This window comes from Myotis yumanensis, unplaced genomic scaffold (assembly GCF_028538775.1).
Source record: "Myotis yumanensis isolate MYYU_CA2020_CCGP unplaced genomic scaffold, mMyoYum1.0.hap1 SCAF_12, whole genome shotgun sequence".
Taxonomy (NCBI): Eukaryota; Metazoa; Chordata; class Mammalia; order Chiroptera; family Vespertilionidae; genus Myotis; species Myotis yumanensis.
Genome location: NW_027223763.1, coordinates 1,983,793 through 2,006,093, shown reverse-complemented (window position 1 = coordinate 2,006,093; position 22,301 = coordinate 1,983,793). Strand labels below are relative to the sequence as shown.

The window sequence follows — 22,301 nt, the reverse complement described above, 5'->3', positions numbered from 1 at the left end:
GGGCACCCCAGTCTCTGCCACGTGGTCTGTTCCTCTGCCACCCCGGGAAAGCCCTCGACCGGCCCTGCGACTAGATACGGCTGCTCAGAAGCTTCCAGTCCTATGAGATGCGATGTTCTTTTTTTTTTTTGGAGAAACATCGGTTTGCTACTCCACTTATTCATGTATTCATTGACTGATTCTTTAAAAAATATATATACATATTTTATTGATTTCAGAGAGGAAGGGAGAGAAAATGAGAAACATCAATGATGAGAGAGAATCATGGATCAGCTGCCTCCTGCACGCCCCCCACCGGGGATGGAGCCTGCAACCCCGGCCTCTGCCCTGACCTGGGGTCCAACTGTGACCTCCTGGTTCACAGGCTGACCTCACCCACTGAGCCCCGCCCGTGGGGCTCCCTGGAAGTCTGTCTTCTGGAGGAGGGAGGTGAAACCAATAGACCGGGAACCTGGCTTGAGTTCTGAGCTCGGGGGTCAGGGCCCTTGTCTTGCTCCACGGGCCGCAGTGGAGCGTGGAGATGGGAAGACTCTGGAGTTGGCACCGGGACCGGGGTGCACAGTTTGGGGGGGGCACTAGGTGAGAGGAGGAGGTGGGTCTGGTAAACTCCCGCGGCTGAGTTTGCATTTGGACCGGGGCCGGGGAAGCCAGCTGGGCCTTAAAGGAGGGTGTGACCGTGGGGAGGCGGGCCGGGGCGGGCAGTGGCCGGAGGTGACCCTCTGCAGCCGCTGCCTCACCTCCACGGGAGTAGAAGCGGGAGTGGAGGCCTCCGGGCACGGAGAGCCCTGGGGGGGCGCCCACACCAGCTGCCCGCCTTCCGACCGGTGTCCATGGCAACCGCGCCGCTCCCGTCCCGGGGCCTTTCCATCTCAAATGCCGCGTCCTCCTGTCGGCACCGTGTCCCGGGTCCTGTTTGGGGCTCCGTTTCAGTCGGTAAATGACAGGCTGCCTGTTATTCTGCGATGGGCTGGGTTGGGGGCGCGGAGCCGGGGGGGGGGGGGGGGGGGGCCATGACCCCCTCCAAGGCGCTAAGAGCCACGTGGGTAGCGAAGGGGCGCCGCCGTGGGGGGCGAATGCACCGGGCTTGGGGCTCCCGTCCTCCCGAGGCCTCTGAGCCTCCCTTCCCGCGTGTCACCGCAGGTGATGGTACCGGAGACGTCACCCTGCAGACGGCGGAGCAGCCCCCCCCATCGGCTCTGCTCGGCGGGGGGTCGGGGAGCAGCAGGGGCGCCCTCGGGAGCGCTGGGGGGCGCGGAGCCGGCGGGCGGGAGCCGCGGGAGCTCGCGGTCTGCGCTGCCAAGCGGGGAGGTAAGGGTCCCGGCGTCCCGAGCACCATGGAGACCCCGCGCGGAGGCCCTGGACGCGTCAGCTGCCGCCCTGAGCGCGCGGCCGAGGAGGGACCGGAGCTCAGCAGAGACGTTGGGCCGCCAGCCCTCGCTTCCGGGCGGAGAGCGCTGCTGCCCCGGGCGCGCCGCTGCAGGGCGAGCTCAGAGCGTGAGCCTTCGAGGGGGACCCTGGCGCCCCGCGGTAGTGTCTTTTTTCCCCACCCCCCCGTTTTTTTATTTCAAGAAAAAAACGATTTTAAAAATAATAATGTTACATGCAATAAACCTTAATATTTCAAGATAAATTATCTTAAATATAATAATGTTACATGCAATAAACATTAATATCTCAAGAAAAACTATTTTAAATATGATAATGTTACATGCAATAGACACCAATTATTCAGGAAAAATGATCTTACATATAGTAATGTTACATGCAATAATCATTAATATTTCAAGAATAAAAGGATTTTAGTATAATAATATTACCACAACTGTACTAGTGTAGTAGATATCACAAAAGTTATAGGAAATATTAAAAATCTGCAAATAGCCCTGACTGGTTTGGCTCAGTGGATAGAGCATTGCCCTGCGGACTGAGGGGTCTCAGGTTCGATTCCGGTCAAGGGCATGTACCTTGGTTGCAGGCACATCCCCAGTAGGGAGTGTGCAGGAGGCAGCTGATCAATGCTTCTCTCTCATGTTTCTGATTCTATCCCTCTCCCTTCCTCTCAGTAAAAAATAAATAAAAAATATATATATTTTTAAAAATCTGCAAATAATAGGATTACTTCTATTATACAGTGGGGCCTTGACTTACTAGTGTCCCGACTAACGAGTTTTTTGAGATATAAGCCGTCTCTGGCCGATTTTTTGCTTTGAGTTGCGAGCTAAAATTCGAGTTACAAGGCAGCTTCAGATACCCCACCGCTAGTTGGCGCAGCGAAAGTCACAGTGAACGCCACAACATCAGCCCAGCATCACGTGTCTCACTCGTTCACTTTAATGATTTGACATACGAGTAATTTGAGTTACGAGCTCCGTCACGGAACGAATTAAACTAGTAAGTCAAGGCCCCACTGTATTCTGGAATATTTTTTCCCTCTGGCTCTATTTTTGTTCATCAGTTTATGTTGTTCACTATATTCCACAAATGAGTGAGATCATATATTTATCTTTCTCTGACTTGCTTATTTCGCTTAGCACAGTGGTTCTCAACCTTCCTAATGCCTCGACCCTTTAATACAGTTCCTCATGTTGTGGTGACCCCCAACCATAAAATTATTTTCGTTGCTATTCATAACTATAATTTTGCTACTGTTATGAATCATAATGTAAATATCTGATATGCAGGATGTATTTTCATTGTTACAAATTGAACATAATTAGAGCATAGTGATTAATCACAAAAACAATATGTAATTATATATGTGTTTTCCGATGGTCTTAGGTGACCCCTGTGAAAGGGTTGTTCGACCCCCAAAGGGGTTGCAACCCACAGGTTGAGAACCGCTGGCTTAGCATGATGCTTTTAACATCTATTTTGTCAGATCTGAGTATTGCTGCTCCAGCTTTTCTTTTTCTTTTCCATTTGCATGGAAAATGTTTTTCCATCCCTTCACTTTCGTCCTGTGTGTGTCTTTTGTTTTGAGGTGGCTCTGTTGTGGACAGCATATAGTTGGGCCATGTTTTTTTTTTATCCATTCAGCTACCCTACACCTTTTGATGGGAGCATTTAAAACATTTACATTTAGGGTTATTATTGAGAGGTACTTATTTAGAGCCATTTTAGTTCTGTATGGCGAGGTTTCTCTCTCCATTTCTTCTTCTCAGCAATCCCTATAGCATTTCTTGTAATGCTGGCTTGGTGATGATGAACTCCTTTAGCTTTTTTTTTTTTTTTTTTGTCTAGGAAGCTCTTTATTTGACCATCTATTTTGAATGATAGCCTTGCTGGTTATAGTAAATCTTGGTCTCAGATCCTTGCTTTCCATTACTTTGAGTACTTCATGCCATTCCCTTCTGGCCTGTAGAGTTTCTGATGAGAAATCAGGTGTCAGCCTTATGGGAACGCCTTTGCAGGTAACAGTTTTCTTTCCTCTTGCTGCCTTTAAGATTCTCTCTTTGTCTTTAATTTTGGGCATTTTAATTATGATGTGTCTGGGCAGGGGTCTGTTTGGGTTCTCCTTGTTTGGGGTTCTCTGTGCCTCCTGAACTTGTGTGACTTTTTCCTTTACCAGGTTAGGGAAGTTTTCCACCATTATTGCTTCAAACAACTTCTCTATTCCTTTCTGCCTCTTCTGGCACACCTACTCTAATATTCTTAGGTTTCACATTGTCCCACAACTCCTGTAAGCTGTCCTCCTGTTTTTTTACTTGTTTCTTCTTTTTGGTCCTCTAATTGAGTGATATTTTCGACTCTGTCTTCTAATTCACTGATTCGATCCTCAGCTTCTCCCATCTGCTGTGTATTCCTTCCAATGTGTTCTTATTCGTGTTATGTCATTCTTTATCTCAGACTGTTCTTTTTTCATAGTTACCATATCTTTTTTCATACTGTTGAGCATTTTTAACATCATTACTCTGAACTCTGTTCCGAAAAATTTCTTCTCTGCTTCCTTGATCTCTTCTTCTGAAGAATTCACTAGTTCTATCATTTGGGGGTTGTTCCCTTGTTTCCTCATTTTGGCTGTCTGTTTGGGTTTGTGACTATGTTTTAGGTAGATCCTCTACACCTCTCAATCTCTAGTGCAGGACAGTGTTAAAGGCTGTTTCTGACGACAGTGGGGCCTTGACTTATGAGTTTAATTCATTCAGTGACTGAGCTCATTAAGGAGCTCGTTCACTCAAATTACTCTATCAACTCAATGCAAAAAATTGGGTGAGAGACAGCTGGTAATCTCAAAAAACTCGTTAGTCGGGACACTCGTAAGTCAAGGCCCCACTGTAATTGGGTCAGGCAATAGACTCAAAGCCTCCAGATACCACCTAGACCAGTGGTTCTGAACCTTGGCCGCACCCTAGAATCACCTGGGATTCCTCCCCAAATCCTAACTTCTGGGCCTCTTTGTGATGGGGGCGGGGGGGGGGGGGGGGGGGGGGCGGGGGCGGCCACAACATTAGTAACAAAGACACAGAATTTCCGGAGGACGAGGCCCAGAAATCAGGATTCAGAAGATTCCCAGGTGATGCCAAGCCAAGGCCGAGAACCACTGACCTAGACTAATTGGATTCTGACTTGAATCGCCCCTAGGCAATCGTCCTCAGGGGTGGCGAGAGTTTTTTCAACTGGGTGCTCTGCCTTGAGGCTCATTGTTACTTTTAATCTCAGGGCAAGGCGTTTCCCAATAGGGTGTGTCGACTGTCCTCCCCCAGGCAAGGCAGATGTCTGTTGGGGAAGAGGTCCTCCGCTGGGTGAGGGAATGACTCAGCCCAGGAAACTGGGGTGTCTGCCTTCTGAGCTCTGTCCCCCGAGTCTTTCATCCTGGCTTCTGCTCTCACCGATCCAGACCACTTCACCCTCCCGCTGCCGGAGCACCAGGTGGGTGGGTCCACAGGGAATGTTTGTGCCGTGGCCCTTTTCGGAGGGTGCCCGAACTTTCAGCTGCCACTCCCTGGCAGACAGCACCCCCAAAGCTGCTTTTCACAGCTAAATGTTATGTGGGTACCCTCCTCAGTTTGGTGCTCTCTGCTGGGGAGCTCAGCTTTGGGATTAGATCCCAGAGTTCTCAGTGGCACCCCCGCCTCCCGCCCCACAGCTGAGATATCTCTCCGGGGACTTCATTTGCCATCTGTTGGTGCCGGGCCAGCCCTTTCGCACCTCTGCCCCTCCTACCAGTCTCTATGCTGTCTCCACCTTCGGGCTTTGGTATCAGGGTTCTCTCCTGTGAGTTTTCCATTGATTATTCAGGAAGCCTTTCTGTATTTCAGCTGTAATTCCAGCTGGGAGCATGTCCATGCAGCATCCTCCTACTCTGCCGCCATTTTCAATCTCTCCCTGCGGTAGTGTCTTTATACTTCAGTTTCTAGAAAGCGCAGGAGGAGAACGGCCTGCAACCGGTTACCTATGGGTTAAGGCTTTTAAGCAGGAAGCACGCACTGTGCACTGTTCCTTTAAGGCGTAGGGCCTGCCCGAGGCATTCTGGCCCTCGCCGCTCCCCGTAGCGCCCCTCCGAGAGGCCGGCTTTGTGCGCTCGCCCCGCCCCGACGCCGCTGCGGCCCTTCGCGCACGCGCACCGCCGGCTCCGCGCCGCCTCGTACAGCTCGGCCCGGCTCCCGCCCAGACGGCGGCCGACGCGACTCCCGGGGCGCTCTGCCCGCTCCCTCCCGCCGCGGCCCCGCAGGTAAGTGGGGGACGCCTGGGCTGCGGGCACGTGCGGGGGGCTGACGCCGTTGCACCCCAAACCGCCGCCGCCGCCGCACGTGTTCCGGCGGGCCCGGCCTCAGCCCGGTCCCGCGCGCCGGGCCCCTCGATGCAGACGCCCCGCGTGCCCATGCCGCCTCGCCTTCCGGGTACCCGCCCTGCGCCCCTCTTCCGGCCGAGCGCGGGGCCCCTCTCCTCACCGGAGCCTCGCCGCGGAGGTCCCGTCCCCTCCCCTCACGGGCCCCCGGCGGCTCCCGGGACCTCCGGCGCTCACCGGGGCGGCCGCTGCCCATGGGCCTAGTGACAAGCACGCAGCCAGCCAGCAGGTCCCCCCCGTCTGCACGGCGCCTCCAAAAAACACACCCCACGAGCGCCCCGGGCCTGGACGGGCGCGCACCCCGTCTGCCCTCCGCTGCGGGCGCGCCCGCACCCCGACCTGCTGCTCGGCCTCAGCCCAAGGCGGCCAGGCCCCGTCCCCCCGAGAGCCCCGGGCCCAGGTTCGGTGGGGTTCGCTGTCGGAAGGGGAGGCCCCCGCGGCGGGCCCCGAGCCGGCGGCCCCTTCCGGTCCGGTCCGCCGGGGCCGTTCGGGTGATGTGAAAGGCGCGCCTTCCCGGTCGCTTTCCCTCCCACCCGGGTCCGTTCACCGACCCGTTGGCGGGCCCGGCGCTGCACACGGCCTCCCGGGCGGGCCGGGCCGCGGGACTGTAGGTGAGGCGGCCGAGCGCGGGCGCCGGTGCGGGGAGCGCTGTTCCCGCGGGCTGGCCACTGGGGTCGCCAGGTTGCCTCCGGCGTCCCCTCGCCCCTGGGCCTGGCCTCTGCCCTGCAGCTCAGGAACCTGCCTGTTTCCTGCAGCCGGAAGCAGTCAGGGTCCGGGCTTGGCCGCAGGAGGTGAGGGAGCACCTGGGGGCGGGTAGGGTGCCCGGGGGGCCAGCGCCAGCGGCCGTTGGTGTCCCCTTTCCCAGACCGCCTTTCTAAGGGGCCAGTCCCCAGCCGGCTTCCCAGTGGCCCCAGGAACCACCGAGGGTTTAAAAATGCCCCAAATGCCACGCTCCGCCCCCCCCCCCCCCCCCCCGCCCTTTAGGGAGAAACGTGGGGTCCGGCTGGAAGCCCAGCTGGGTTTTTGCGCGGATGCTTGGCTCGCCCCAGGTGCGAGCGGATTGGGCCGGCGGGGAGGGTTGGGCATCCTTCCTGTCCTCACCTGAGGGCAGCCGGTTTGCCTGGCCAAGCCGCACCTCCTGCTGGGCCTCCGTTTTTATGCTAAAACGCGCTGTTCTGGTCCCTGAAGCGCTCCTTTCTCCTTTCCTGTCTCCGGCGCCCCGGGAGCCACACTGGCCTCAGCCCCGTGTGGTCGGCGTCCCCGGGGCTGGGTTCTCCGGAAGGGACTTTCTAGCCCTGGTCCTTGCTCCTCCCTCCCGGGACTGGTCCAGCCCACCGAGGGGAAGGCCGCAGATCATCGCCGAGTAGCCTTTGCCCACGGCAGCTGAGTGCCAGCACGTTTTCCCTGGCAGGACTGCCCGCCCCCTCCCCCCTCCCCCACGCGGTGCAGTGGGCTCCGTCCTCGCTGCAGGTGGCCAGCCGTGGCCGCGCCGTCCTCTGCTCTGCTGTGCTGCGTTGTAATTCCTAACCCTTCGTGGACGAAGACTGAGCCTTGCTCTTTTTCTGATGGCTTCCATTTCACTTCACTGTGCACACTTCAGTTTTAAGCTCCAAGCAAGAACTCACAGTGCAAACTCCTGATGCTGATTCCGGCTTCCGGGAGTTGGACGGCCATGATACTTACAAGAACACCCTGGTGGCTCCCCTCCGAGCCCCGGTCGGTGTGCTTCTGGGAGGGCAGTTCCCATGGTTGCGGTGAGACCTAATGGAGCCAGGCTTTCCCTCCCGCAGACCGTGGCGCCGTGGCGCATGCTCCGGCTGCGCCAGCAGGCAGGGCCAGGGGAGCCCTTGGGTTTGCAGACATGGCTCTCAGCTGTTGCATCCCCGGGTGCATGTGAGGCCTTGGATAAGTCTCCACACCTGTGCACCCCAAGCGCAGCCTCCTGTAACCCGGCTGGTTCCCTGACAAGCAGCCTTCAGTGGTTTATAACGTGCAGGGCCCTTTGAAGCAGAGGTTGTGTTTACTGGGCGGGCGGGGCTGCATTCCCGCATTCCTGCAGGCCCGCAGGTAACAAGAGGGAGCAGCCTTGAAGGAGGGGCTTTTGATCACAGCTACTGCAGGAGCCTGAGGGGGCTCGGCCCTGCAGCCTCTGAAAGCTTTAGGGAGTTAGGGTAACAGGCGCCTCCATTTGGAGCAGCAGATCCAGGCTCTGTAAGGTGGTCCAATGTTTTTTATCCTTTTTCCTGGAAATTTCTTTTTAATATATGGTTTGCTTGTTGGCCTAGGTCCCCCACTGTAGGCTGCAGTAGCCCACGGTTCTTCCTGCTCTGAGTGTTCTGTGTGGAGCTGTGAACCCATCCGCCTGCATCTCCCTGCTGCCCGGTGGGCCTCGGAGCCATGGCAACGGAGGAGAAGAAGCCGGAGGCAGAGGCTGCCCGAGCGCAGCCCACCCCCTCGTCGTCGGCCACACAGAGCAAGGCAAGTCCCCGCGGCTCCTGGGGAACTGCAGGGGCACGGGCTGCAAGATGCCTGGGAAGGGCATTGCAGGTCCATCAGGGTGTTCTCGGGATTGTGTTCTGTGACTGGCGGTTTCCAGACCCGTCCCCTGGGGCGGGGCCTTAGCAACAACACAGCTCCTCAGTCCTCCTGTGAGAGTCTAGGGCCCAGGCAGCGCTGTTCCGCAGCCCCCTCCCGCCACCCCCGGCCGCAGTTCTGATGCCTGGGCAGGTGCAGGCCCCTGCAGACCTTTCCCCGGGAGCAGCCTTCCGGTTTGCTTGGGGCTGCATGCGGGCAGGCGGGCGGGTGCCCACCCAGTGGGCACGGGTGGGTGCTGGTGGTCTGGGTGGGTGGGATTAGGGTGCTGGAGCCAAGGCACTGAGGTTCTCCCTTCCGGAGAACCTAGCCCCGGGGACGCTGGTTTTTTCAGGCTGCTTGTTCAGGTTGAGGTGACAAGCAGACAGCTCTGGTGGCCACGTGGTGTGGAGCTCAAGCCGAGGTCTGAGCTTGACAGTCAGTTTTGGGATCGAATCCGGACTGACGGTTGACTTGGTGGTGGTGGGTACTTGTGGCTGATGAGTACTCTTTCTTCACCAGCCTACACCTGTGAAACCAAACTATGCTCTGAAGTTCACCCTGGCCGGCCACACGAAAGCCGTGTCCTCCGTGAAATTCAGCCCGAATGGGGAGTGGCTGGCGAGTTCGTGTAAGTATCAGCGGGGCCTTGGTGGCTGGGAGAAACCGGTGTGTGTCGGGGGGAGAGGGGGGCTTGCTTTCAGACACCCCTCTGCGTCGGTGCAGCGTGGGTGTGCCTGTTAGCTTCCGAGTTTAACTGGAAGAATCCATTCCCCGTTGAAATTGTGCCGCTGCCACTCTGCATGGCAGTGGAGAGTGTTCCGTGTGGGTGGCCCTCCTCAGGGTCCCTCTCACTGTTCCCGGGGCTCAGGTGGGAAAACCCAGATTCTGGACTCTGGATGACTGGCTCTTTGTTACTCCCTTCTTTCAGCTGCAGACAAGCTCATTAAAATTTGGGGCGCCTATGATGGGAAATTTGAGAAAACCATATCTGGTCACAAGCTGGTAGGTATCGGCCCTGCACACTGTGGTGGCTGCTGGACAGCGTAGCTCCAGCCATCACGTGGGTGGGGCCCCTCTCTCAGGCCTGTGGAGTTATGTTGAGTTTCCCCCCGAATTCTTTTTATTTTTTAAATATGTTTTTTATTGATTTTGGTAGAGAGAGAAAGATCAGCTGCCTCCTGCACACCCCGCTTGGGGGTGGAGCTGGAACCCGGGTGTGTCCTGACCGGGAGTCACTTGGTTCATGGATCAACGCTCACCCCTGAGCCACATTGGCGGGGCCCCTCCAGGTTCTTTTTGGTGGTTATTTGCATCTGCTCGTTTTTTCAAATACAAGTGGCGGTTTATTTAGAAAAGTCACCAAGGTAGAAAGAGGGAGCCCACTGTTTCACATGGACTCAGGGAACAAGTTACAGAGGCAGAAGAAGGGCCCATGGGGCTTAGGAGAGAGAAAGACATCCCACAACCCAGGTGCCTGCCCTCGACTGGGAATTGAACCCGCAACCCTTTGGTGTGAGAGCTGACACTAACCACTGAGCCACGGGCCAGAGCTGCCACCGCTTGTTTTTTTAAGCAAATACTCCTGAGTCCCGGATGAGTTTCTGTCCACGGTGAGGCCTGCAGAGCCGCCGAGAGCGTGCTGGTCCTCGGCCGGGTGGGGTTCCCTGTGCTCAGCGCTGGCTGCGGTCGTGGAGGGTGGGACGAGGGCTGTGTGTCCAGTTGGATGGGAGGGGGATTTGGCTTCTGCAGGTTCATTGTGTTTTGTCCCTCAAGGGGGTGACCCTCTGTTTTCTCCCCAGGGAATATCCGATGTGGCCTGGTCCTCAGATTCTAACCTCCTTGTTTCTGCCTCAGATGACAAAACCCTAAAGATATGGGATGTGAGCTCGGTAAGCCGGACTCGGGGTCCCTCCTGGGGAAGCATGTGAGTGGAGAGGGGCCGGGGGGCAGCCGGGGCCTGGCGGCCTGGCTCTCCCAGGCGTGCTTCCCAGGTGTGCATCGGTCAGCCTGGCCCCGCCGTCAGTTGCTGGAATGATAGTCTATCAATATTTCATTGTAGGGAAAGTGTCTGAAAACCCTGAAGGGACACAGTAATTATGTCTTTTGCTGTAACTTCAACCCGCAGTCCAACCTCATTGTCTCAGGCTCCGTAAGTGTGCTGGCCTCTTCCGGGTGGGGGTGGGCACAGAGGTGACCTGCTGGGGGGCTGGTGGCAGTTTTGGGTTCCGAGGTCTGTCAGCTCCTGTCCTCCCTGTGAGTGGCCTGGATCTCCCCTTTCTCTGCAGTTTGATGAGAGCGTGAGGATATGGGATGTGAAGACGGGGAAGTGCCTCAAGACCCTGCCTGCGCACTCGGACCCCGTCTCCGCTGTAAGTCCCGCTGACCTGGGAACTCCGGGCTCTATCGACACCTGCAGTGTGGATGGTGACCCTGTAGAATCTCAGTCCATGGAAGGGCAGGTGGCTGTAGCGTGGGGGAGTGGTGTCCCCAAACGGAACCTTCCAGTTGGGGCGTTCAGTCCTGGGAAGTGTGACCAGGGTACAGTGTGAGTTTAGAGTGGAGCCAATAGCTGAGTGGTGGGTGGTGGCTGGAGGCGGGTGGGATGGCCCAGGTGCGGTGAGAATCCCTGGTCGTGGTGAGAACAGTGTGGGGTGGGCGCGAGAGCGCCCATCCTGCTCCGTGGGGTCCCCCTGCCGTCCTGCAGGGGCCAGCGTGTGCACAGCAGTGTAGTCACACTGCACACAGGGTTGATGGCTCCATTGAGAGCATGGCCCCAGGGCTGCCCTGCGCCTCCATCTCACCCAGGAGGGGGTCCCGTTGCAGGAAGGGAGACAGCCTATAAAAGGTGGTATTTGTTGTAAGAAGGCTTATCCTGGGTAACGTCGGCTCAGGACTCAACAGAAAGAACAGGGATGCGTGTGAACCCTCCCTCTGACATTGCGACCCTTTGGCACTGAGATTCAATTGGGCAAAGGAGGAAAACCCCAGAGGTGAAGCCATTACAGGAGAGGGACGTGTCAGGTTGGAAAGTGTTTGTGGGAAGGTGTGTCCCCTCCCCCTGCAGAGCTAGACGTTCAGATCAGGTCAATGGGGGCCGGACCGCCGCCAGCCTGGGGCCGCCTGGGTCTCCTTCCTGTGCCCTCGCAGCACCAGGCTGCTCAGGCAGGCCCGGGTGTGTGTCCCTGTCCGGGGCTTGGAGCAGTGGGGCGGTGGCAGGGACTGGCGCTCGGATGGCCGTGGGCGGGCACCTGGGTGAGAAGCCACCAGCGTCCATCTTAGGAGGCTACTGAATCGGGGTTTCCCCCCCCTTTTTTTTTTGCTTTTATAAAGCAATGTCAAGGGAAGTCATTTTTGGCTACGTTGGGTCAGGCTGCCTTCACTGGGGTGTGCAGGGGCGACAGTGACGACTGGAGGCCGGATCCCCGGACAGGACAGGCCTCAGGAGGAGCTCCTGTGGCCATGGGTTTCCTTTCAGTCTGTTTCCTAGTGAGCGATTCGCTCCTCCAGGCGGACTGCAGGCTGGTTTTTCTGTGGTTCCTCCTCCATGAAACTCGATTGAGAGGCCCCAGGGGAAAGCGGTCCTCTCCCCACCGCTCGGGCGGTGGCTCAGGGGCCAGCACGGGGGCAGCACAGAGGCTGGTCCCGCACTCGGGTGGGGCTGCGGGGAAGAAGCCCATGTTGCTGGCGTCAAGTCCTCCTCCCCCTCCCCCTCCCCCTCAGGTTCACTTCAACCGCGACGGGTCCCTGATCGTGTCCAGCAGCTACGACGGGCTCTGGTGAGTGGAGGCGCGCCCTCTGCTTGGTGACGCGTGCTTGTGAGCCGTGGCCCTCGGGTGGCAGCAGCGGGAGCAGGCGGGCTCTGCCCTCCGGAGCAGCGAGGGCTGCGGACGGGTGCACACCTAGTGCAGCCTCAGGGGGCGGGGTGCTGCCAGGCCCATGGCCGGTGTGTGTGGCGGGAGGGTGCCTCCCCGCAGGGGTCCCGCGAGGCCTGGGCCAGACTGAGCGCCTGTGGACACTGACATGTACCGGCCAGGCACCCGGGCCTGGGGCGGGGAAGGCCCAGCTCATGGTGACGAGTTGGAGCCAGCCTGCCTGGCATCCATGAGGCTGTCAGTCCCGAGCGGTGACTCCAGACACCCCACCGCAGGCGGGCAGGGGGACGGGGGTGGCGGCAGACTGTCAGTGCAGTCTCGGGGACGGGGGTGGCGGCAGACCGTCAGTGCAGTCTCGGGGATCGTGGTCGTGGAGCTTGGGGGTGTGAAGCCCGTGTGCGGGGGTGGAGGCGCAGGAGGGAAGATGCACGTTGGTGGTCTAGGTCAGTGGTCGCCGACCTCACGGACCACCGGTGGGCGACCGCTGGTTTAGATGAACTCAGTGAGCGTCAGGGCGGGTTTGTGGGGCCGCGGCATAGCGCATCTGGGTGTTGGGAGGAGGCTGTCAGTTTGGGGTTAAAACCCTCTGACCCTTCGTCCTCTTCCGGAAACACCTCACAGAGTGGCCACTGCAGGCCTGACAGGAGGGGTGGGGAATGGTGTCGAGCAGGTGGGAAGCCAAGGGGGCATGGAGGCCCGTGGGACTTAAAGATGGAACGTCCACCGGGGAGGGAGACAGTGATGCCCTCGGTGCTGGCAGGAGCGTGCGTGTGGACGGTGCCAGAGCGGGGAGGGCTCGGTGGGCCTGCCCGGGTGCCTGTGCAGGAGACCCCGCTGCTCCTTGGCGGTTGCCCTGTGTGATCGCCGCTGTGGAAGAGGAGCTAGAGCGCACGGGTCCGTGGCGTGCGCAGCGCCCATTCTGGTCCCTGGAACGTGCGAGAGAAACTTCAGTGGCCAAGTGAGCGGGACAGCGCGGGGGAAGTGCGTTCCCTCTAAAGCTGTTTGATTGAGAACCGCTCCCAGGCACCTGCTGTGACTGGCTTCTTCACAACTTGTTTTGCTTTGCAGCCGGATCTGGGACACCGCCTCTGGCCAGTGCCTGAAGACGCTGATCGGTGAGCCTCGCTGGCCCTGGGTGGCAGGGCCCTTCTCCATCGCGCCCGCCTTGCCGCCTGAGGTTCTGGGAGCCCCTTCTCTGTCTTGCATCTGCTCCTCTGGGAGGATTTCCCTCCTCTGCCGCCCTCCCATCGCCCACTGCTCCTGCCCGCCTCACCAGGCTGGCCCCACCCTGTCCTCTGATGGGCCTGAGCCCTCTGCCTGTGCCTGCCAGGCCCTGGCTGTCCTAGTCCTTCCTGGGGCAGCTTGATTGCGCCTTGCCCTCCAGGCGAGCTCCGAGGAGGGGCGTGGAGGAGCCTGGAGCAGAGGCCCTGAGGTCACTGCAGGCGGCATTAGAGGAGGGATGCGCTCTGGGCCAGGGTGTCCTGGAGTGGGAAGACTTGGCCTGGCTGGCTGGTGGGTGCTGTGGGCGGGCTGCAGGGGCCTCGGGCCTGGGAAGGCTCTGGGGAGGGAGTCCACCCTGGAGGGTTTCAGTCAGGGGGGGTGCTGTTTACGAACCTGATCACCTGAGCCGGAAGTATTCACAGTTCTAGGTTAAAGGGGAGTCTGTGCGGCCGGCAGCCACGTGGAGGGGATGGCCACGGGGTTGTGCGCCCCTAAGCTCCTTCCCGAGGCTGCCTTAGAAGCATGTGGGGGGGTGCGGGGGAGGGAAGGCTGTGGGGTGGCTCAGGCTGTCCAGCTCGCCTCCCGCCTGCAGGGCTGGTCCCTGGGGCTCCCGGCTCCTAGGTCCTCGCAGGGGCTGTTCTGTGCGCTGGTGTCAGACTCCTAAAACCCATTCAAGCTGGGTCATGGCCCCTGTGAGGGTCTCACTTTTTTGTTTTGTTAATCCTCACCCGAGAATATTTTTCCATTGATTTAAAAGATACGTATTTTTATTGATTTCAGAGAGGAAGGGAGAGGGGGCGAGAGAAACATCAGTGACGAGAGAATCACCGATCGGCTGCCTCCTGCATGGCCCTGACGGGCTCGAGCCCGCAACCCGGGCTTGTGCCCTGACCCAGATCGAGCCAGTGACCCTTCGGTCCTGGGGCCGACGCTCTGACACTGAGCAAAACGGGCCAGGACAGGGGCGTCCTGACTTCCCGCAGCGACATCCCACAGTCTGACATCCCGCAGTCGGGCATGGCGTCTCTCCCGTCTCTCCCGGGCGGCCTGGTGCAGCTCCTCCGCTCTCTGTTAACCAGTTATGTTAGCCTTTGATCAGCTCAGCCACTCTGCAGCGGGGGAAACTGAGGCCCGAGAGGTTAACCAGCAAAAGGCCAGCAGCACCCCGGAGCCTGGGGAAGGCGGGCAGCGGGCAGTGGTTCCTGGTCCCGTTTCTCAGCCCAGGTCTAGGAGGTAGAACCTTCTGGACTGGAGCACACAGTCCCGCTGAGGCTGTGCTCAGGGGCTGGGTTGGGGCTGTCGGTGCCCTCATCTCGCCTGCGTTACCCACCTGCCTCCTGGCGGGGCCCCTGGCACCCAGGGGCTGGCAGCCTCACGCCTTCCCTGTGCCTTTCCAGTGTCTTGGACCAGCCAGCGGCATAGGCCCCAGGTGCCCGGCAGCCAGGCTTGGGTTCTCCAAAGTGGTAATGCCACTCCCCTGGCGCTCAGGACGCCAGCCGCCCCCGCTCCCGCTCCAGGTGCCAGCTCCGGTCCTCTCGCCTGGCCGGGGAGCACAGCACTGTCACGTGGCGGAAAGGCCCCTCCTGTGGGGTCTCTGGGAGTGCTGACCCCTGCGGCTGTCGGGTGATGCTGAGCCCGCGGCGGCTCCTGCCGCGGTCCCAGGGCTGCCGGGGGTCAGACGCAGCGGTGTGGGTGCAATGCTATTTTTCTAGAGGAACTTACAAATCTTTTGCAAAACTGTCACGGAAGACACCTGAGAGCATTCCCCCAAATGGTTTGCGTAGTCCTGACATCCCGCCTGGCTGGGCGTGTGGATGTTTCACGTGAGGAAGCTGATGCTGGGTGGCTCACTGTGCCCGTGGGGGGCTGGCAACCCGAGTCTGCACTGCTGCAGGCCTGTGCTCCCCAAGCCCTCGTGTCAGGGTGATGGCCCCACAGGGGTCCGTGGGCTGGACAGGCACAAGCAGGCTCTCCCGGGGCACGCGGGGCGGCGGTGTTGGCACCGGTGGCAGCTGCCTCACCTGAGGGTGCTTCCTCCCGCCCGCTGGCCCGAGCCCCGCCTCACCCCCCGTTTCCCGCAGACGACGACAACCCACCGGTGTCTTTCGTGAAGTTCTCCCCGAACGGCAAGTACATCCTGGCGGCGACCTTGGACAAGTGAGTGCTCCCGCCGCCCCCAGCTTCCTCCCCAGGGCGGGCCTCCCAGCTGCAGGGTTGGGGGACGGCAGCGGCCGAGCTGCGTCTGGCCCTGCGCCGTTTCCCCCCACACGCCTGGGAGCAGATTCCCCGGCAGTCCCCGGTCGCCCTCCACGGGAGCGCCCTTGGCACGGGCTTTGCTGAGTATGCGTTGGGGGCCCAGGGGCGGGGTGCCTTCCTGAGCCCCGGCGTTTCCCGCCGCAGCGCCCTTGTGGGGGCCTTTCTGCTCCAGGAGGCTGGTGCTGTGCTCCAGTCTGGTTGGGATGTTTCTGGAACCAGGTCCCCCACGTCCCTCTAGCAGGCATGAGGTGACCACCCAGTGGTGTGGGAGCAGCCAGCAGCTTTCTTTCAAAATGTCTTTGAGCTAAATATTTGGGGTTCTCGCCCTGTGCTCTGGGGTGTCCTCAAATCCCGGGGCTCCGCGCACTGCTGGCACCTGCACCTGCGCCTGGGGGTTCCAGTGACAGCCGGGGAGCGTGTGTGACCCCCTCTTTCCTTCCAGCACCCTGAAACTCTGGGACTACAGCAAAGGGAAGGTAAGCAGCAGAGGCGACGCGCCGGGCCGGGTGTACGAAGGCCGGGTGGGGTTTTGGCTGATGGCTGAGCTGGGGGCACTCAGAGAGCCATGTTCATTGAGTTGGTTTGGTGCAAATTTCTCCAAGACGTGGGTGTTTGCAGCTGACACAGCAGCTCTGACCACGTGGGTTTGTGCTGTGGGCATTTGAGCGCTTTTCACAGTGACGTTGGGTTGGCCTTAAAGGGCGAGCACACAGCATTCGGGGATTGTCAGGAGGCGGGGAAGCAGCCTCTGACCCGCACGTGTCCTTTCAGTGCCTGAAGACGTACACCGGGCACAAGAACGAGAAGTACTGCATATTTGCCAACTTCTCCGTGACGGGGGGGAAGGTGAGTTCTCGCCGTCCTTCCCAGGGCCTCCTGAGAGGCCCCTGTGCACAAAACAAGACACACAAACCGAAAACAGAGCCACACGCTGTGGAGTGGTGGCCGTCACTCGGAAAGGGGCTGTCACGACTCCGGTGCTCCTGGACCTGCCGGCCCTGTAAGTCGGACCTGGCACAGCTCCCAGGAGCGGTGGGCACGGGCGGGCGTCTGAGTGGTCGCCTAGCGGGCCATGCTGCCCAGAGCCAGGGCCGCCCGGAGCCGGGCCCGCCCAGAGCCGGGCCCCAGGCCTGCCTGCCTCAGTCCAGGGCAGTGGGACTGAGGAGATGTGACGTTCAGCTGAAATGTAAGCGACACAAAACCTCTAAAGTGGTAACTGAAGAGAACGTTTTACATCCTCGATGCCCCGTGTGTGGCTCTGTTTCTGAGTGGGAGCGGGAGGGGGGTGAGGACAGCACTCAGTGCGGGAGGGAGGGGTGAGTTCCGGGGCTATGGGAACTCCCCTCACCTCGTCCCTATCTGCCCAGTGGATCGTGTCCGGCTCAGAAGACAACCTGGTGTACATTTGGAACCTGCAGACCAAGGAGATTGTGCAGAAGCTGCAGGGCCACACAGGTGAGCTGGCCGGGCCCTGCCCGCAGCGAGGCGGGTGTTGTAGTGCTTGGCCCAGGTGATGCTGCCCATTGGGGAGTGGCTGGCCAGCGCCAGGTCCTGGCTTCCGCCTCTCCCCTCGGCTGCCTGGCTCTGTGGCTTGTCCGTGTAGGCAGCCTGTGCGCTGGCCCGTGCCCAGCGTGTCCCGGGAGTGAGGACGCCTCTGTCCATTGCAGGCCCTGCTCCTAGGGCTGTGACTCCAGGCAGGCCTGTTCCTCAGTACTCGGGCCCCTCACCCCCTCACTGGCTCCTCAGCACTCGGGCTGCCCCTGCCCCAGCTGCCTGTCCCCCCCATACCCACCTTCTATAGTCAGTAGAGAGTGGTGTGCCCCCTGAGAACCAGCAGCACCCCCACATGGCTTAACCCCAGAGGCGGAGGGGCACCGACGTGGCCTGCTCTCCCCGTGGCGCGGCACTCTTCGGGGCAGCCGGGGCGGACGCGCTGCTCCCCCGAGGGCGTGGGGGAAGGTCAAGTTCGGGGCTTCAGCCTTTGTAAGTCCAGGGCATCGAGCTGCTGAGCCTGGTGCCCGCTGCTGTGATGGCACGGACTTGCCTCCTGTGACGGCAGCCCCGAGGGCTTAGCCAGGCGGTGGCGGGAGGGCAGGCGTGGGCTCGGCCCCGCTGAGGGTGTTGTCCAGGCAGAGACCACCTGTGACCCAGCCTGGTGTGGCCTCTGCCCGCAGCGCCTGGTCCCCCTCGGGCCTGTCGTCCCCTTGCAGGCGACTGGCGCTTAGGCGCTGCCTTGCAGGCTCCCCGCCCAGGTGCCTGAGGTTGTTGCAGGGACAGGCTGTGCGATCCGGGGTCAGCGCTGGGCGGGGAGCGGCCCTGGGGTTGTCGCCGGTCCCTGTGCAGGGCGGGAGCGTGTGGACCGTCTCTTGTTTGCAGACGTGGTGATCTCGACGGCGTGCCATCCGACGGAGAACATTATCGCCTCGGCCGCGCTGGAGAACGACAAGACCATCAAGCTCTGGAAGAGCGACTGCTAGGCCCGCCCGCGGCCGGGATGACCCGATGGGCAGGGCGGAGCCTGGGGTTCCCCTGATCCAGGCTGGGGGTCGGGGCGGGGCCTGGACCCCTCTGAGGACCATTAGGCCAAGGGGGAGAGTTCCCACCAGAAAGTTCTAGAGGTGACATTGCCGATTCCTCTCACTGGGAAGAGTTCCTAGTCTATTGTGTTCAGTCAACAAAACTTTTCATTTTTTATGACAGAAGGTGAGGTGAAGTTCAGTTTGTCGCGGTGTTTTCCCAGTAAGCGTTCTGTACTGTTTTTGATGTTTTATTGCCTGTGCCAGCGCTGTGACCAGTCGCCTCGGCTCTCCGCCCGGCTCCGCAGGTCCTGGCTGGCAGCAGACACTGCCCGACCCGGTCCCACTGCCGCCGGCCCTGCCTGTAGTGGTTCCCCGTGTGGTTGTCTGGAACCCAGACCCTGTGAGGCCATGTCTGAACCCTCGTGCTCAGGCGATCGGTGCTGGAGTGTGGTATGCACACAGCACACCGCGCCGCAGGCAGGAAGCAGGCGGGACCTGGCAGCGGGCTCCCTGGCAGCTCCTCTCCCTGCTGTTGGCACATGCACGGACTTGGTCAAGGCCGGGACGGGACCCTGCACTGAACACTGTGCACGCGGCGGGGACGAGCTCTTGGGGAGGGGCTAGTTGAGACGGAGCCCGGCCCTGAAACGTCCTGCTGAACGTTGCAGATGGCTCTCGGGGTGACTGGGGTGCAGGAGGCCCCAGAACCTCAGTTCCCGGTGCAGGCTCTGCTCCGAGGGACCAGCTGGTGGCTCTCCTCTGTTGCTGGCCTAAGGACCTGCTGGTGACAGGCTTCTTGGAGTCCTTGGTGGCAGGGAGCAGGGTGGCATCCGCCTGCCTGGCCCTCCCGGCCGGCCGAGCCTGGGCAGCGGTGGGCGTGAGGGCAGGACTGCGGAGCAGTTTGTGGTAGTGGCTGGCTCCTGGGGACCCCTGCATGTAGCAAGGCCCCCCTGGGTTCGAACCCGGTCTGCAGCACTGAGACCTTCGGTGGAGGCGTGAGGGAGGTGCGGACCCACCGGGGCTGGGTGAGCAGACAGCTGACATCCATCCACAGCCTGGGTCTCAGCCCCTGCTCTCCTGAGCCCGGGCCCTGGTTCTGGGGTTTGGGACGGTGCCAAGTGGTGGATGAAGCTTGTAGGGCCTGGAGTTGATGGGCTGTGAGGAAGTGGGGGCCACCCTCACAGGCCTCCTGGGAACCCCCTGGTGGCCACTGTGGCACAGGAGGAGCGTGACAGCCCTGAGGCACCTTGGGCGGCTGCCACAGACCGTCCTTGGAAGTAGATGTGCTTGTGGCTTGTCTGTCTTTGGGACAAACGGCCGCAGGGAGAGGGTGCATCGCTCGGGTGCCCCCCGCTCAGAGCGTCCTGATAGGAGAGCGGAGGCTGCGGGGACTTGGCTGGCGGTTCCCGGGAGAGTTTGCTCCTTGTTTTGTTGGTTCTGGTGTCGGTTTGCCCCCGGGAGGAGGGGTGTGTGCGGAGCACCGTATCCTGAATATAGTGTATTTTTTCTACATTGGAATTCTCTGTTGTAGATTTATGTAAAAATACATTCACTTTTTGGAAATAAAGATTTTCATGTCTTGTATTTTTGTCCCCTGAGAATTTTTTACCTTCATGTGTAGCTGTTATGGGGGTAGAATTGATGTGGCCCTATTACAGCTGGGGCCTCGGGCGAAAGTTCATGGTTTTTAAAAAATGAGCCTGTACGACTATGAAGGTTGTCACAGGACTTCATCACGAGGGAGAGTGGAAACCCTTACGTCCAGTCCTCCAGCTCCGGAGACAGCGCCTCTGCTGTCTGTGCCCCTGCCCGTAAGTGCAAGTCCCAGGGGTTTCATTCTCTAGGCAGCAAATACGTAGAATCTAAAAGAGATTTCTTTATAAAAAATATATTGACTGCCTCCTGCCGCCGCCCCCACTGAGGATCGAGCCTGCAACCAAATTGAACTGAGACCTCCTGGTTCATAGGTCAATACTCGGCCACTGAGCCGCACTAGCTGGGCTAAAAAAACTTTCTTCCAGAACCTTATCACATACCATCGTGACACACCTAAAATAGTCTTCAGTCAAGTATTCGCTATCCAGGTTTCCCAGTTGCCTTAATACCTTAAAAAAAAGAATGTATGTCTGCATGCTTCTCAAAAACGAAAGGAACAAAAAGCAAACAAGCTTAGGTGTATACACATGTCTGTGTGCTCAGACACGTTCACAGCATGGTGTCAACTGCCCCGGGGAGGCCTGCCTGTGCGAGGTGGTTGATCTCCAGCTGCTCGGTGTCCCTCCCCTGACCAGGAGGCCAGGGCTCGCCTGCAGGCCTGCGGCTGCGCCTGGTCGCCCTGCCCCTGCCGTCCAGAAGCTCCGTGGCTGGAATTGTCACCACCGATTCAGAAGAATTCAAACACCAACCTACATAGGAAACACAAAGCAACCAGAAGTACATACTACGTACACATGTCCGTGTACACATGCTGAAGTGAATTTGCAAATGGATTCAAAACTGGCAGGAGTGGTGGAAACCTACAGGGCAACAGTCATTCCCCCCGCACAGCTTCGGCATCTCTGTGGGTGACAGTGGTCGCCCAGCTCCCTGTATGTTGGGTAATGGCTGAGACACCAGAGGCAGGGCCTGCACCGAGGGCACCAGCGAGGCCTCTTATTTTTTTTTTGGCCCAAGTCAAGGTGGCAGTTTTTCCTGGCAGACGAACCACCCCACGAACTACCCCATCCAAAGGCTGGTGCACCGGAAGGAGGGAAGTTCGGAGTAAGACCGGAGGCAGTGTGCTCATGTCAGTGGAATGCCATGCAGCTCAAAGAGCAAAGCAGTCACGTGTCTGTGCGCCGCCCATGGGTGCATCACAGGTCTGTGCACGCAGGTAGGTCTGTTAGTCACGTGGTCCACTGTACTCGGGGCAGAAGGAAAAAAAAAAACAGTGGTTAGATGCCACGAAGTAGGTGGCAATGCCTTAACCGTATGTGTGTTGTTAGGCCCGAGAGCCTCTTCCATCCTTGTCAAGGGGAGTGCTAACCTTCTCTCCTTTCATACAACACAAGTAGAGCGTGGCGTCGATAGCTATTTAAAGCCCTACATTCCCATCACTTTTAGGTCATGGTGACTTTATGTACATGTTTCAGAGACACGAGAGAGAGCACTCACATCCTACAGGGACCACACTGTCTACACTAAAACCGTCCATATTCGTTTTAGCGTGTGGAAAACCTCTTTTTATTCGTGCTCTAATATATGCATAAGTACAGCCAATCAAAGGCTGAGAGGAGCACCCGGAAGTCCCGTGTCCTACAGCAAACTAGAGTCCCCCGGAAACAAAACAGCAACACGACTCTCGAACGGTCGGGAACTGGCTCGGAACTTTCTGCGGAAATGGAAGTGGTTTGTAGCGAATCAGAGGACGAGGAAGGAAGCTTGGCTCCACGGACTTCCGGACGCGGCCCTGCGCTTGGAACTGTGGGTGTTCGGGGCGCTGGGACGTGAGGCACGTCGCCCGCCCGCGCTCCGCGCTCCGCGCCCGCCCTTCTCGGCTTCTGCGCATGCCCGGCGCTGTCTTGGGGCCGTGGGTTCGAGCCGCAGTCGGGTCAGTCTGCACGGAGCTGGCCCCCGCTTCTCCCGCTCGCCCTTTCCTCGCGGTTTTAAGATTTAAATCCGATGCTTCGGGTGCTGGCCGTGCCGTAGGGGAGACGGTGGGCCGCACGGCTCCCGTCTGCCTCTTTCGCGCGAGCCGCGGCCCATCCCCAGGCGGCCAGGCGGGGCCTCCGGACGGCGGCGGGCGCGCGTCCCCGGGCGGTGCGTGCGGCCGCGGGAGACTGGCGTGTGCGCGCAGGACGTGCATGTGTGCGTGCACGTGTGTGCTTGTACCTGTGCACACGTGCGGGCACGCCCACGTGTGCAGAATCCTGTGTCTGTGCACAACTAGGTGTCCACACACGTGTGCATAGACAACACAGAAGGGCCGCGGGCCGCAGGGGTGGCGGAGCGCGCTGGGTGGGCACGTGGGGAGGTCCAGGTGAGCTCGCGAGTGACAGGTGGCGGCCCCCAGCTGCACAGGAGACCGCCCGC

The 22,301-nt window shown here is 59.6% G+C and overlaps 1 protein-coding gene and 1 non-coding gene across 2 annotated transcripts; one reads left to right on the top strand and one right to left on the bottom strand.

The window, feature by feature from the left end:
- Window positions 1–5,571: 5,571 nt before the first annotated feature.
- Window positions 5,572–19,814, top strand: WDR5 (WD repeat domain 5). Its single transcript, XM_070430335.1, has 14 exons — window positions 5,572–5,671; window positions 8,074–8,266; window positions 8,882–8,990; window positions 9,291–9,364; window positions 10,162–10,251; window positions 10,422–10,511; window positions 10,648–10,731; window positions 12,083–12,138; window positions 13,303–13,349; window positions 15,537–15,612; window positions 16,154–16,187; window positions 16,483–16,557; window positions 17,079–17,166; window positions 18,088–19,814. The coding sequence occupies exons 2-14, from the start codon at window positions 8,186–8,188 to the stop codon at window positions 18,186–18,188; spliced, it is 1,005 nt and encodes a 334-aa protein (XP_070286436.1). The 5' UTR covers window positions 5,572–5,671; window positions 8,074–8,185; the 3' UTR covers window positions 18,189–19,814.
- A 1,337-nt stretch (window positions 19,815–21,151) lies between these two features.
- Window positions 21,152–21,277, bottom strand: LOC139021352 (U6atac minor spliceosomal RNA). The gene has a single exon (XR_011473467.1). It is a non-coding gene; the product is annotated as a U6atac minor spliceosomal RNA (small nuclear RNA).
- Window positions 21,278–22,301: the final 1,024 nt, after the last annotated feature.

Excerpts from the sequence above, each read along its gene's own strand:
- WDR5 (XM_070430335.1), top strand. The coding sequence starts at position 8,186 with ATGGCAACGGAGGAGAAGAAGCCGGAGGCAGAGGCTGCCCGAGCGCAG. Across the intron at positions 10,252-10,421 it reads AGATATGGGATGTGAGCTCG|GGAAAGTGTCTGAAAACCCT; the intron begins GTAAGCCGGACT and ends ATTTCATTGTAG. Across the intron at positions 10,732-12,082 it reads ACTCGGACCCCGTCTCCGCT|GTTCACTTCAACCGCGACGG; the intron begins GTAAGTCCCGCT and ends CCTCCCCCTCAG.